Source organism: Loxodonta africana, chromosome 8, assembly GCF_030014295.1.
Source record: "Loxodonta africana isolate mLoxAfr1 chromosome 8, mLoxAfr1.hap2, whole genome shotgun sequence".
In the NCBI taxonomy this organism is placed as follows: Eukaryota; Metazoa; Chordata; class Mammalia; order Proboscidea; family Elephantidae; genus Loxodonta; species Loxodonta africana.
Genome location: NC_087349.1, coordinates 85,436,883 through 85,453,007, shown reverse-complemented (window position 1 = coordinate 85,453,007; position 16,125 = coordinate 85,436,883). Strand labels below are relative to the sequence as shown.

General features: G+C 39.8%; 1 protein-coding gene across 16 annotated transcripts in view; it reads left to right on the top strand.

The window, feature by feature from the left end:
• Nucleotides 1-14,686, top strand: part of OSBPL3 (oxysterol binding protein like 3) — a 224,403-nt gene extending 209,717 nt beyond the window's left edge. For all 16 annotated transcript variants that reach the window (XM_003407074.4, XM_003407072.4, XM_003407073.4 and 13 more), the window contains one exon: nt 2,205-14,686. In XM_003407074.4, coding sequence (XP_003407122.2) covers nt 2,205-2,301 — 97 coding nt within the window. In that variant the 3' untranslated portion in view covers nt 2,302-14,686. The remainder of the gene's footprint in view (nt 1-2,204) is intronic.
• Nucleotides 14,687-16,125: the final 1,439 nt, after the last annotated feature.

Sequence of the window (16,125 nt, the reverse complement as noted above, 5' to 3'; positions counted from 1 at the left end):
AATGGCAGCAGAGGTGGCCATGACTCTTCTTCCTTTGGATTATAAAATTATCATGGTATTATTTGAGCAGGAAAGTAAAAAATTGGCCAAAAACTGAGAGTTGTTCAGCAGTAGTAGTCCTGCTTGGAACTTGGGAACTTGGATGTTACCATTAACACTCACTGAGTGTTACCACTTACCATGAACATTTACTGAGAAAGAGTGAAAACATCACTGGAGATTTCAAGTGAAGCTTGCAGTTCAGGCAGAATAGGGCCCCTTTGCATCCCTGAGTGATACAAACCATTAAGTACCTAAGCACTAACCAAAAATTTGGTGGTTCACATCCACTCAATGGTGCCTTGGAAGAAAGCCCTGGCAATCCGCTTCCAAAAGATCACAGCCGTAAAAACCCTATGGAGCACAGTTCTACTCTGCAACACATGGGGTCGCCATGAGTTGGAATTGACTCAATGGCAATTGATTTGGTTTGGCTGTATAGAGAGGCGTCTTTTATGCAGACAGGCTCATTTTAAGCACATCCCTTTATTGAAATAGGTGAAAAAGTGTGATAAAAATCTATGTTCCTAAGAGTGTGGGAAAACAGACACTTTCCACTTTTGTTGTTAGAAAGTGCTATACTGTAAAACATATAAGAAGGCATTTTAGCAATAAAGTTCAAAATTACAAATGTACACACTCTTTGATACACCAGTTCTATTTACAGGAATTTTTAATGTAACTATACTCCACACTGGTGGCGTAGTGGTTAAGTGCTAGGGCTGCTAACCAAAAGGTCAGCAGTTCAAATCCACTAAGCGCTCCTTGGAAACTCTATAGGGTAGTTCTACTCTGTCCTATAGGGTTGCTCTGAGTCAAAATTGACTCAGTGGCAGTGAGTTTGGTCTTGGTTTTATACTCCACACTTACAAAATAACATATGCTCTGTTTATAATAGCGAAAGATTGAAAACAACCTAAATGCCTATCAGTAGAATACCTATTAGCTAAATTGTGCAGCCCATCCATACAGTGGAATATCATGCAACTATTTAAAAAGAAAATGAAGAATCTCTTATTGTTGGGAGCACCGAATTTTTCTTCTAAAGGCTCACATAGTAAATATTTTTGGCTTTATGGGCCATAAAGTCTCTGTAGCAATGACTCAACCCCACCATTTAGCATGAAAACATCCACAGTGTTTTCAATGGCTGATTGTTATGGCTGTGTTCCATCCAATAACACATTATTATAAAAATAGGCAGAAGGCTAGATTTGGCCCATGGGCCATAGTTTGCTGACACCTGCCTTACTGTACTCATGGGAAAAGATTTCAATGTATATTATCATGTGAAAATCAAGGGGTAGAACTCTCTATGTACTACCGTTGTGTAAAAAATGGGAGCGGGGTAGAGGCTGTGCATACACGTGTGCACTACATATCTCAGAAAGAACCTAGGTGATAACATCATGGCCTCTGAAGAGAAGGACTGAGAGGCTGGGAGAGAGCTACAGGAAGAAAACTTCTAACTACATAGCATTTTGTACATTTTGGATTTTGATGTACGTAATATATTTTCTGTTCAAAGACTAGTGAACCAAGGTTATTCTCTCCAGACTGTTATGGCTTCCAATTCCCTTTTTTATGTTAACTTATCACTTCATATGGAACGACCTAGTTGATATGTAGCGGCATAATCACACCCAAGGTGGTGACTACCATCCCAGCCAATTTTACGTACAACAAACTCTCCCCCTGCCCCCTTTCTCTCAGAAGCACCACTTTCACAGTTTTTGAAAGGGGCAAGGAGGCCTCGGTGGTGCAAATGGTTACCACACTTGGCTGCTAACCGAAAGGTTGGAGGTTCAAGTCTACCCAGAGGTGCCTTGGAAGAAGGGCCTGGTGCTCTACTTCCAAAAATTCAGCCATCGAAACCCCTATGGAGCACATTTCTACTCTAACACACATGGGATCATCATTGGTCAGAACTGATTCGATGCAACTGTTTTGTTTGTTTTTATGTTTGAAAAGTTAAAGCTAGAAGTAACAAAGTTTCCCAGCTTCCAGTTCCTTCACTGTCTCATTACTGGACTATCAGGGACATTGAACACATGTGAGAATGATGTCCTGGAGGAGGAAGGAATAAAGAGGAGGGAGGAAAAAAAGGGAAAGAATGAGATATGAGAATACTTTTAAGAGTCCTCAAGAAGTTGTTTGTTTGACAGGAAATCCGATGATGATTCTTGGGTGAGCAACGGCACCTATTTGGAACTTAGAAAAGATCTTGGTTTTTCCAAGCTGGACCATCCTGTCTTGTGGTGAAAGAGGAACAAAGAAGAAAGATACGTCAGTGTGCTTCTCACGTTTGCTTTCTGAAGCAGCACAAATCTGTCTGTATATTTCAAAGATATTATCTAGAATGATCAGTTGTGTTTATCTTATCGTTGTATTTAAGTATATATTTTCTTCAGTGGGTTTCTTTACAATTCCAAAAGTTATCATGACTGTTTATATGAATGTAGAACACCTTGATATTTCTTTTTATATATGAACTATTTAATAAAAATGAAGATTGAGTGTTAATGTGTGGGTTAAAAAAGAAGCTTTAACACTAATTTTCCAAAGCTTAGGGAAAATTCAAATGAAAGTTATGCCTTATAGAATTATGTTGGAGAAAAAAAAAGTCAATTTCCCCCAGGTTCATTAAGAAATCAGAAAAATACCCAGGGGTACTCACCCATGCGTAAGCTATCCAAGTTTAACTTGGTAGCTCAGGTATCTTTTTGCCTCAGACAGCTCTTGAATTGCTCACACAGAACAATTCTGCTGGTGCTGGAATCTGCAGAATCCTGCTATTTGCGTTTTGTGATTGAGGGATGGTATAGGGTTAATGGAGTATATGTTTTTATAGAAAGTGGATATAGCACCTTCTGAAAGAAGAAGGAAGCATTTGTGCTCATGGTTCTGTTGCCTTATGTGCAAAAGTGTACCCTGTTGCCCCATTAATTAAACGCCGTAGGACATCCTGGAGAGGCAATGGGAAAGTTCTCTTCAGTGAGAGCTGAATCCTTGACAAGTTAAGAAACTATTTCCTGCTTCCCACCCTACCCTTGCAGCCCCTCCTGACAGACCACATCTCTCTTGAGTGTGGAACGTCCACAGTTAAATATAAAACATAGAGTGCATTCCACACAGCAATTTGACTTTCTACAAGGGTAGCAAGAGAACTGATTGTTTTAAAGAACTGAACATGTTTTTCTTAAATACTATTTTAGTATTTTCTACCTCTTACCAAGCACCATATTTCAGATCTTGTATAAAAAGTCTGACCATCTGCCTTATAGACAAATGTAGAGAATGAATGTTCTCCCTTTGTACTGTTCGTGCTCTGATAAAGCTCTAAGTGTCTTCTTCCCCTTTCCTACACTTACCCATATCAGTCTTTTGTGAGTTTTGCAGCGGTCTCAAATAATAGGAATTAAAATTACTGACAGGGAAAATTTTGTCTTTTTAAATGTGTTATCTCAAATTACAATAATATAATTTGTGCAGTAGTTGAATTGGGTTATCAATTCAATTCCAGATTACATTAAAACCAAAGCCTGATTTTCAAGCCTTCTAGAAAAAAAAAAAAAAAAATTTTTTTTTCTTACTCTAATGTCGGTAACAATCCTATGGAATATAAAGTATAATGATGTGGTTAGAAGATGTCTCCAGAAAATTGTTTTTAGTTATTTGAAGAATCTCAGAGCATGTGGGATGCTATGAATGAAGAGGAGAATAACTAGCAGAAAAAGAATGCATAATTTTTCAATGTCACCTGAATAACCAACCAGTAGGACAGTATCACGTTTTCAAAATGGAGAGTTATTTAAACTGGATCAGTAGCCTTTTAGAATCTGCAAGTGACTGGCATCTTAAAACATTAAATGACTGATTGAATATTGGATTCATTTATTCCCCTTTATCTAGACATCAGGATGAATACAATGTGCATCTCATTTCCATTTCTAAGCAGTTGAGTGACGCAGTCTCATTCTTTGTCGTATTCTTTGTTCTTGTCTTTTTAAAGCACCCATCCAAACTCTGCTCACAGACACAAGGATGCTGCATGTAGATTTCAGGGTACTCAAGCAGAAAACAAGTCTAGTTTTTACAACATGAGGGAAAACGGAGAATTTTAGTAATATTGGCTATGACATAGGCCCGCTCCAGAGGCTGGCTCAAAAAAGAAAACGACAAAACCTACAGCCTGAATGGATGTAGCTATGTCATGCAGTACTTAGAAATTCTTTAAGTGTCCCCATGCTATTATTTCAGTCCCTCTAATGCTTTATTTTGGGATCAGATAACTGGACCAAATATCTCCTCTGTAGTCATTTTAGTTAAGATGGGGGTGGGGTTGTGAATTAGAATAGGATACAGAATTACATACAGATCTAAAAACCTACTGTTGTTGTTGTGAGGTGCCGTGGAGTCGGTTCCGACTCATAGCGACCCTGTGCACGACAGAACGAAACACTGCCTGGTCCTGCGCCATCCTTCCAGTTGCTATGCTGGAGCCCGTTGTTGCACCCACTGTGTTAATCCACCTCGTTGAGGGTCTTCTCTTTTCCACTGACCCTGTATTTTACCAAGCTATTTTTTTTTTTATACCGGTGGCATAGCTTCCAGCATCACAGCAACACGCAAGCCCCCACGGTATGACAAACTGACAGACACGTGGGGGAAAAACCTACTAGTCTACTACCTAACATCTATAAAGGGCTTTCCTGACATTTAAACATCTCAGCAATGTATCCTGCTATTATATTCTTGAAACTAGCTTGAGGGAAAAATGGCTTTTCTTCCCCCCTCTTTTGTCCCTATTCTCAATAGCACCTTTACACCTATTTTATATCACAAGGACATTTTCTGTTTTTACGACGAAGAAAACAGAAACATGGCACTGTTTGGGAAGAATTGAGGTAGAATTTAATTTTCTGGACTTTGAGCCTCCCAATTAAATAATGCCAATCACTGCACCATTAGAGATACATGTTTTAACCTCCGTTTTATTCCTAATTATTCCTACCCAACTTAATGGTGAATTATAGATACCCGGGGAAAGGGATTTTTTGCAGTTGATAACGTGGCACTTTGGACGTCCTTGTTCTGCTAATGGAAACCCTGGTGGTGGTGTGGTTAAATGCTACAGCTGCTAACCAGAAGGTTGGCAGCTGGAATCCATCAGGCACTCCTTGGAAACTCTGTGGGGCAGTTCTAACTCTGTCCTGTAGGGTCACTGTGAGTTGGAATTGACAGCAATGGGTTTGGTTTGATTTTGGTTCTGCTAATGTCTTCCCAAACTGGAGGAAAGCCATTTAGAAACAAGTCACTCTTATAGCAAGTGGGGCAGATATGCTCCTTACCAGGCCTCAGAGCAACCTACCAGTTCCTATCAGGCTGACTCCAACTCATGGTGGCCTCATGTGTGTCAGAGTAGAACTGTGCTCCATAGGGTTTTCGTTGGCTGATGTTTTTCAAAAGTAGATCACCAGGCATTTCTTCCAAGGCACCTCTGGGTGGACTTGAACCTCTAACCTTTCCATTAGTAGCCAAGTGCATTAACCATTTGTACCACCAAGGGACTCCAAAGCAACTTAAAGCTGGTCGTTTTCCTGAGTCAGATGTGTTCTGAGGTCTCAGTGCAGCCTCCCCAGGCAGTTCATCCCTGGAAGCCAGGCTGATTCTGGTACTAACTGAATAGACGGAGTTCACGTTAGACAACAGTCCAGTTATCTGTCAAGTTCCTAGAATGCCCCACAGCCCCATTGTCTTCATGAGCTTCCTGTGGGACTCTCTTGGGATGAAAAAAATATATAAAAACTTATTATTATTATTTTTTAAATGTTTACTTCATTTGGACTGCTGCTTTTCTCATATTCTGCTTTGAATTACTTCCAATAAATCATTTGCTTGGGCTTCAAGCATTATCCCTAGTCTGCATTTTCCAGATTTATGATAAATGGTCTTCTGCTGCTATTGAAGGTGTCAAGCCTAAGAGAAAAATAATAAAGTCTTAGTTTGGCTGTTGAGCCTTGATGTAGGCCTACTACGTAGACTACAAGTATAGTATGCCTTCCAGCTATGGTAGAATTTCCTCAGACCTTTTAGTTATGAGTAGGAGCGATAAACAGTTGTTCTTATGATCTTAGAATGGATAGTTCCAATGTATCAGCATAATTTATTTGAATGTCTTTAATTTTGATATTAACATCTCTACAAATCTATTTTTGCTACAAGATGATGGCTATTTTCATGTGCTTAATTTTCCTTGTCATTGTATCAATCCGTTTCTTGGCCTCAGTGTTTATTTTTCTGCATTGGAAATACGTATCACATCAGTTATCTACAAATGGTGGCAGCCTAAGATGCGAACCGTTTCCAGGGACTTTGGTTTCGGGGAATGCAACGGTCGGAAGTTGCTAATTGATTGTACTCTGTATTACCCTCAGAGGCTACTGTCTTTTTTTAATGGATATTTGTAAATCTTCCATTTAACTGTTTGTAAAATGATTTTCTGTTTAAATCCCAACTTTATACCTGTACTCCTTTGCCTCCCAAAAAAGCTCTTACTAATTTGCTCCCCCCACCCCCACCCCCGCTGCCCATGTAGCTAGTTGACAATGAATAAATAACATGGGAAAAGGCTACCTTTGGCTTTGTCTTTCCAGGTTAATGGGGATATGTGGCTGCTGGAACAGGGCAGAGCCTAAACCCTTTCAAGGAAGAAACACACCAACCAAACAAATACCATAACCCGTTGCCGTTGAGTCGATTCCAATTCATAGCGATCCTATAAGACAGAGTAGAAATGCCCCATAGGATTTCCAAGGAACAGCTGGTGGATTCGAATTGTTGACTTTTTGAGCTGGCAGCCAGGCTCTTAACCACTGTACCATCAGGCCACCTAAAGTGATAGAGGTTGAAGATAAGATATTCTGGGACATAAGAAACTTGGAAACTATAGAACTGCCATATTTTTGGTCCCAACATTCCTGAAGCATAACACAAAAGTAGATCCCCCACCCTAGAATGAGGCCTGAGGCAGCTGGAGCCCTAGACAGGTCCCCTCCTCTTGGATCTACCCAGCGTGCTAGGAAATATCATTATTGTTTCTGAGTGTGCCATAACATGAAAAAGGAGAACAGTGGCTACTCACACCAGTTTAACAGCCCTTATTCTGCCCTGTCATGTCAGGCCGTTATGCATCGGAACCTACTAGACAACACACAACAACAACGTGAATGACTGAATCATCTCCTCCAGTACCTAAGTATTGCTCTTGGCAATCCCAGAGATATTTTTAGCCTTCCCTAAAGTTCCATTTGACTCAGTTGATACACTTATGGCATTACACAATGTGCTCAATTGTGGAGTAACGCACATAAATTCATGTCTCTGCATCCCTAAAAACACTTAAACCAAACCAAACCAGTTGCCGTCGAGTGGATTCTGACTCAAAGCCACCCTACAGGACAGAGTAGAACTGCTCCATAAGAGTTTCCAAGGAGCGGCTGGTGGATTTGAACTGCCGAGCTTTTGATTAGCAGCTGTAGCTCTTAACTAGTATGCCACCATGGCTCAAAAACACTTAAAAAAGCAAACAAAAGCAGTATATAAACCTTGATTGGATCCTGGTTTAAAAGAAGGAGAAAAAAAAAAAAGCTATAAAAGGCATTTTGAGGACAGTAGGTGAAATTTGCATAGGAACATAGTATTAGATGGTATCATGAAATTATTGCTAATTTTCTTAAATGGTAATAGCCTATTGAACTGAATCAAATCTGCCATCAAAGGATGTTGGAATAATTTTCCAGCATTATTCAGAAAAATGTGTTGTAGACGTAAAAGGAAATCTTAAAAGGCAACCTCAGAACATTTTAACGTACCAGCTATCATTGGAATTGGCATAAAGCATTCTAAGGTGTAGAATTTGAAGAAAAAAAAAAAGGAGACAGTAAAATTTGGAGGTATAAGTTCCAGGCTTTGTCGTTTTCTAGTCATACTAATCAAATATCAGCATTACAAAGTTAATGTCCAGCAATGATTCACACCAGAGTAAGGAAGAATTATCCCAGCCTCTGTCTCCTCTGGCCTCTGCTCTCCTAGCAGCGCCCCCTAGTGGCTGAGGCCTAGTGAGCACGGGAGCCAGGGCGATGTAATTGCTAGAGCTCAGTTCCTGGGGACTGAGAGCATTAACAGCAAAGCAAGCACTGGGACCAGAGAGTCCCCAGAATAGTTAATGCTTGAGCTTTAGAGGATTTTCAAAATGTAAATAGGCTTAAAAGCCAATTTTTTGGAAGATAATTTTTTACATTATTTTGGCTTCTATTCATTTTATCAAGGGTGAATTTTTTAAAAACTCTGGTTCTCAGTGATATTGTTGTTGAAATGTTTTTAATGAGCTAAAGACACACTCCTCTGGATTAACTGCCATTATCTAAACTGGACATCAGACAGGAAAAGATGTATCAGCTTACCCAGGGGATCTCAAACTTGGCTGAGGTTCTGGGGCCAATTTTACACACATACACCCCCCCCGCCCCCACACATGCATACAAGCACGTGCGCACACACAGTTTCCTCATTTGGTTCAGATCTACCCCACACCGTCTGTTGGCCAGCATTTGATCACCACTGAGCTGTGACCCCACCTTCTAATTGGCCGATGGTTCCAGGACTTCAACAATGAAATGTTAGTAACAACTGTGTGTTTCTTTTCACTGAAATTTTGTACATTGCTTTTGTACTGTCTTTTAAATTGGAAGCTCTTCAAAGGCGAGGGCCGTGTCACCTCCTTCCTCTGTGATGCCACTTTCAAAAGAGTGTTGCAGGCAGCGGAAACAATCACAGGTGGTAAGAAGGCTCTGTAACAGGATGCTTGAGTGAGGCCGGTACAGGGAGAGGTAACAGGGCTTCAACCACTGGAGAGAGTGGACTGAGACGAGGGATGGCCTCAGAGAGTTGGAGGATGTAGTGGGGGAGGATGGAGGAATCAGGCATGACTCATGGCTTCTCTCCCTGCTAATTAAGCCACAACACTGTTTCATAAACAGGAAATTCTTTTTTTTTTTTTTAATTGAACTTTAGATGAAGGTTTACAGGACAAACTAGCTTCTCATTAAACACTTAGTATGCACACTGTTTTCTGACATTGGTTAACAACCCCATGACATGTCAACACTCTCCCTTCTTGACCTTAGGTTTCTTATTACCAGCTTTCCTGTCCCCTTCTGTTCCTTGCCCCTGGCTGGTGTGCCCCTTTAGTCTCCTTTTGTTTTATGGGCCTGTCTAATCTTTGGATGAAGGATGAACCTCAGGAGTGACTTCATTACTGAGTTAAAAGGGTTTCTCCAGTCTCTCAGGCCAGGAAGTCTGGTTTTGTATATGTGTGGGGGGTGCTTAGAATTCTGTTCTACATTTTTCTCCAGCTCTGCCTGGGACCCTCTGTAGTGATCCCTGTCAGAGCAGTCAGTCGTGGTAGCTCGGTGCCATCTAGTTGTACTGGATTCACGTTCGTGGAGGCCATGGTAGTTGTGGTCCGTTAGTCCTTTGAGCTAATCCTTGTGTCTTTAGTTTTCTTCATTCACTCTTACTCCCCAAAGGGGGCAACCAGCGGAGTATCTTAGATGGCTGCTCACAGGTTTTTAAGACTTCAGACACTACTCACCAAAGTTGAATGTAGAACATTTTCTTTATAAACTATGTTATGCCAGTTGAGCTAGATGTCCCCTGAGACCATGGACCCCACAGCACTCAGCCCAGCAATTTGGTCCCTCAGGGGGTTTGAATGTGTCTATGGAGCATCCATGACCTTGCCCTAAACAAGTTGTGCTGGCTTCCCCAGTATTGTGTACTGTCTTACCCTTCCCCAAAGTTACCACTTATCTATTGTCCATTTAACGTTTTTCCATCCCCACCCCGCCTCTCCCTCGTAACCATCAAAGATTGTTTCTTTTTGTGTGTAAACCCTTTCATGAGTTTTTATAGTAGTGGTTTCATACAATATTTGTTCTTTTGTGATTGACTTATTGCACTCAGCATAATGCCCTCCAGATTCATCCATGTGAGATGCTTCGCAGATTCATCATTGTTCTTTATCGCTGTGTAGTACTCCATTGTGTGTATGTACCATAGTTTGTTCATCCATTCATCTGTTGATGGACATCTAGGTTGTTTCCAGCTTTTTGCTATTGTGAATGCTGCTGCAATGAACATGGGTGTGGATATGTCTATTTATGTGGCAGCTTTTTTTTTTTTTTTCTTATTTCTCTAGGATAAATTCCTAGGCGTGGAATTGCTAGATAGATTATGTGGTATTTCTATTTCTAGCTTGCTAATTTTTTTTTAAGGAAGTGCCATATCATTTTCCAAAATGGTTGTACCATTTTGCATTTCCACCAGCAGTGCATAAGAGTTCCAAACTCCCCGCAGCCTCTCCAACATTTGTTATTTTCTGGTTTTTTGATTCATGCCAGTAATGCAGGGGTAGGGGGGGTGGTGAGATGGTATAGCATTGTGGTTTTGATTTGCATTTCTCTAATGGCTGGTGATCACCAGCGTTTCCTCTAGTGTCTGTTAGCTTCTCGAATGTTTTCTTTGGTGAAGTGTCTGTTCATTTCCTTTGCCCACTCTTTAATTGCATTATTTGTCTTTTTGTTGTAGAGGTGTTGGATTTTGCTGTAGATTTTAGAGATTAGACCTTTGTCCGATTTGTAATACCAAAAAATTTTTTCCCAGTCTGTAGGTTCTCTTTTTATTCTTTTGGTGAAGTCTTTTGATGAGTATAAGTGTTTAATTTTCAGGAGATACCAGTTATCTAGCTTATCTTCTGGAGTTTGTGTGTTGTTAGTTTCCATTTCATTTTTGATGACTTTCAATTTTCCTAAATTCATACTTCGTACACTCCATGTTCCGATTATTAATGAATGTTTGCAGCTGTTTCTTCTTATTTTGAGTCATGCCACATCAGCAAATGAAGGTCCTGAAAGCGTTCCATCCACATCATTAAGGTCGACTCTACTTTGAGGAGGCAGCTCTTTCCCAGTAGTATTTTGAGTGGCTTACAACCTGTGGGGCTCATTTTCCAGCACTATACCAGACAATTTTCATTGCTATTCACAAGAGGTTCACTGGGCCAATTTTTTCAGAAGTAGATTGCCTGGTCCTTCTTCCTAGTCTGTCTTAGTCTGGAAGCTGCACTGAAACCTGTCTACCATGGGTGACCTTGCTGGTATTTGAAATACCAGTGGTATAGCTCCCAGCATCACAGCAACACACAAGTCACCACAATATGACCAACTGACAGACAAGTGGTGGACCATGGATAGGCTGTATGAATACCCCAGAACCTTATCAAAACGGTCAAACAGCAAAATTAAGTTTTAACATGTAACACTAAGGATCTATGATTTCACACAGCATAACTACTCCCATGAAGCCTGCTAGAAGAAACAGCTGACCTCTCATACCTCTTGTAGTGGACACTGTAGACTGCTTCCCAAGGCCACCCGTCATCCTTCTTCTTACTTACTTACTAACAGAACTTTTATTCTGAACAGGTATGAGAAACCTTGTGTTTCAATGGAGGCTGATCCTCTTCCCCAGCACCAGGAGGTACATCTTGATCAGACAAGGCCTATATGGCAATTCCATTCCTCCCACCAATGACTGGCTTAGAGACTTAGCAGTGGGCCTGTGATGCAGTTCTGACCATGAGATGAGAGGAGGGTTCTTTTAGAAACAGAAAAAACTAAGTAATTATGACAATATAATATTGTAATATAATAAGTATAATAATTATATTCATTATTTTTAGAAATGGAAATTTTTGCATAATTGTAAACCAAAAGAAAAGAATAATCTAGAATTTTTTTGATTGCCCACCACCCCTAAGAAAACTCTGCTAACATTTTAGTGTATGACTTTTTACCTTTTAGCATTTTTTCTATGCCTGTGTGTACACACACATATATTAAACAAAAATAAAAAGACATAGAGGTGGGACCAAGATGGCAAAGTAGTCAGACACTTCCGGTGAACCCTTTTACAACAAAGACCTGAAAAAAAAAAACAAGTGAAATGATTATATTATGACAAGCTAGGAGTCTGAACATCAAAGGCAAAGTTAGAAAACAGACTGAGCACCAGGGGGAGGGAGAGACAGTTCAGAAGCGGAAAGGAGTTGCCAGACCTGAATCGCCAGGAACCACCAGGAACCATTCCCGGGAGCAACTGCAGTGGGCTGGTAGTAGCTTTTAGCTGCAGTTTCCTCAGGGAGAAAGAGCCAGCCGCACAGTCTACTCACACCTCCAGAGCCAGGGAGGAACGGTGCTCTCAGCAAAAGCTAAGTACTTGTGTATATTTTACTGTGCCCCTAGCCTCCAAGCTGGCTTCAGTGGCTGTTGATTTCCCTGGACCTGAGAAAGGCCCTGCTTAGTGCTCTGAGTCATTCTCCCGGCCTTGGAGAAGCAATAAATTCACAGCTGGGGGAAAAGACAATCTGCTAGCTCCACTAACCTGGGGAGCTCAGGACAGAAGCTGCTCTGTCCAGGCATAAATGGTCCATGGACTTTGAATAGCTTTCCCCCCTGCATGGATCTGTGTGGGTCTCTCTCAGGAGAGTAGGCCCTTGTTGGCAGACTGCAACTCTTTCAGCTACGCAGTAGAGAGGTGGGTATTTGATGTTTGACACCACTTTGCCTATTAAACAGGTCCTTAAAAAAAAAAAACCCAAAACAAGGTCCTCACCTACCCATATCAGGGTAGGGGCCTAAGGACTAGTGGCTCAACTCAGGTCAACCAGCCACCTGTAATAGGGGTTAAGGATAACTGGTACCCCCCAGTCCTTACAAACAAAAGCTTTGGGTGTCCATGATCTGTCTGCAGAACCCATCTACCTGTGCGTGCTAAGGAACAGGGATGTGCTTTTCTCACAGACACTCAGGAGGTGGTTGTCAGCCCTCTGCCTTGTTCAGAGAGTGACCCCTTGCTGCAACAAGATACTGGTACCTACACCAATCACCCCTGCCCCTTGAAGACTGTAGGACAGAGCCTGTACCACATACTTGATGGCCAACTACCTGGACACCTAAGCTGAATCCATACAAGAAAAATGAATGGAATCCTAGGCTGATATATCTGATAACAGCTCTAGCCATCTGGTGACTGGACATTAGAGCTTCAAGGGCAAAAATAATCAAGCTAGCTCACTCAGGCAACCTATTTGGGCGTATCAAAACAAAACAAAGCAAGAAGCTATGACACAGTAAGCAAACATAAAAAAAACTAATACAATAACTTATAGATGGCTCAGAGATAACAGTTAATATCAAATCACATAAAGAAGCAGACCATGAACACTTCAACAAGCTCTCAAAACAAAGAATCAAGGGATCTTCTGCGGGAAGGTGCATTTCTGGAATTACTGGATGCAGAATTCAAAAGATTAATATACAGAACTCTTCAAGACATCAGGAACAAGATCAGGAAGGAGATCAGGCAATACACAGAACATGCCAAGGAACACACAGTTAAAGTAGTTGAAGAAGTTAAAAAGATTATTCAAGAACATAATGAAAAATTGAATAAGCTGCAAGAATCCACACGGAGACAACAATCAGAAATTCAGAAGAGTAACCATAAAATTACAGAATTAGACAACTCATCAGAAAGTCAGAGCAACAGAATCAAGTAAGTGGAAGGCAGAATTGGTGAACTTGAAAACAAAGCATTTGGCACCAATATATTTGAAGAAAAATCACACAAAAGAATTAAAAAAAAAATGAAGAAACCCTAAGAATCATGTGGGACTATATTAAGAGAAATAACCTATGAGTGATTGGAGTACCAGAACAGGGAGGGATAACAGAAAATACAGAGAGAATTGTTGAAGATTTGTTGGCAGAAAACTTCCTCCCTGATATTGTGAAAGATGAGAAGATATCTATTTAAGATGCTCATCAAACTCCACATAAGGTTGATCTCAAAAGAAAGTCACCAAGACATAATCAAAGTTGTGAAAACCAAAGTTAAAGAGAAAATTTTAAGAGCAGCTAGGGATAAATGAAAAGTCACCTACAAAGGACAGTCAGTAAGAATAAGCTCAGACTACTCGGCAGAAATCATGAAGGCAAGAAGGCAATGGATGACTTACAGAAAGCATTGAAGGAAAAAATTGCCAGCCAAGAATAGTATATCCAGCAAAACTGTCTCTCAAATATGAAGGTGAAATTAGGACATTTCCAGATAAACAGAAGTTTAGGGAATTCATAAAAACCAAACCAAAACTACAAGGAATACTAAACAGACTTCTCTGGTTAGAAAATCAATAATATCAGATATCAACCCAAGACTAGAACACTGGACAGAGCAATTAGATGTCAACCCAGATGGGAAAATCACAAAAAAAAAACAAGATAAAAACGCTCAAAACAGGGAAACAATGATGTCATTATGTAAAAGAAGACAACATTAAAACAATAAAGAGGGACTAAGAAATATAGTCATAGATCTTTCATATGGAGAGGAAGACAAGGAGATATAAAGAAATAAAAATTAGGTTTAAACTTAGAAAAATAGGGGTGAATATTAAGGTAACCACAAAAGAGACTAACAATCCTGCTCAACAACAACAAAAAAAAAAATACAAGAAAAAAATAGAGACTCAGCAGAAACAAAATCAATAACAATGAATAAGAAGAAAAGACAACATATAAACTGCTCAACACAAAAAATTAAGTGGGAAAAAGGAACTGTCAACAGCACACAAAAAAAAGACATCAAAATGACAGCAGTAAACTCATACCTATCCATAATTATGCTGAATGTAAATGGACTAAATACACCAATAAAGAGAGAGTAGCAGAATGGATTAAAAAAAAAAAAAAATGAGCTGTCTCTATGCTGCCTACAAGACACACCTTAGGCTTCGAGACACAAACAAACTGAAACTCAAAGGATGGAAAAAAATAGATCAAGCAAACAACAATCAAAAAAAAAGCAGGAGTGGCAATATTAATTTCTGACAAAATAGACTTTAAAGTTAAATCCAAAATGAAGGATAAGGAAGGACACTATATAATGATTAAAGGGACAGTATACCAGGAGGGTATAACCATGTTAAATCTTTATACACCCAATGACAGGGCTGCAAGATACATAGAACAAACTCTAACAGCACTGAAAAGTGAGATAGACAGCTCCACAATTAGGATACTTCAACACACAACTTTTGCTGAAGGACAGAACATCCAGAAAGAAGCTCAATAAAATACAGAAGATCTAAATGCCACAATCAACCAACTTGACCTCATAGACATATACAGAACACTCTACCCAACAGCAGCCAAGTACACTTGCTTATACAACACACATGGAACATTCTCTAGAAAAGACGACATATTAGGTCATAAAACAAGCCATAGCAGAATCCAAAACATCGAAATATTACAACACATTTTCCCTGACCATAAGGCCATAAAAGTAGAAATCAATAATAGGAACAGCAGGGAAAAGAAATGAAACACTTGGAAACTGAGGAATACTCTGCTCAAAAAAGACTGGGTTATAAAAGACATGAAGGATGGAATAAAGAAATTCATAGAATCCAATGAGAATGAAAACACTTCCTCTCAGAACCTTTGGGACAGAGTGAAAGCAGGGCTCAGAGGTCAATTTATATCAATAAATGCAAACATAAAAAAGAAGGGCTAAAATCAAAGAATTTTCCCTACAACCTGAACAAATAGGAAGACAGGAACAAAAGAAACCCTCAGGCACCAGAAGAAAACAAATAATAAAAATTAGAGCAGAATTAAATGAAACAGAGAACAGAAAAACAATTGAAAGAGTTAATAAGACCAAAAGCTGGTTCTCTGAAAAAATTAACAAAATTGATAAACCATTGGTCAAACTGACAAAAGAAAAACAGGAGAGGAAGCAAATAACCCAAATAAGAAAAGAGATGGGTGATATTACAACACACCCAACTGAAATTAAAAGAATCATCTCAGATTACTATGAAAAAATTTACTCTAACAAAGTCAAAAACCTAGAAGAAAGGATGAATTTCTAGAAACACACTGCCTACCTAAACTAACA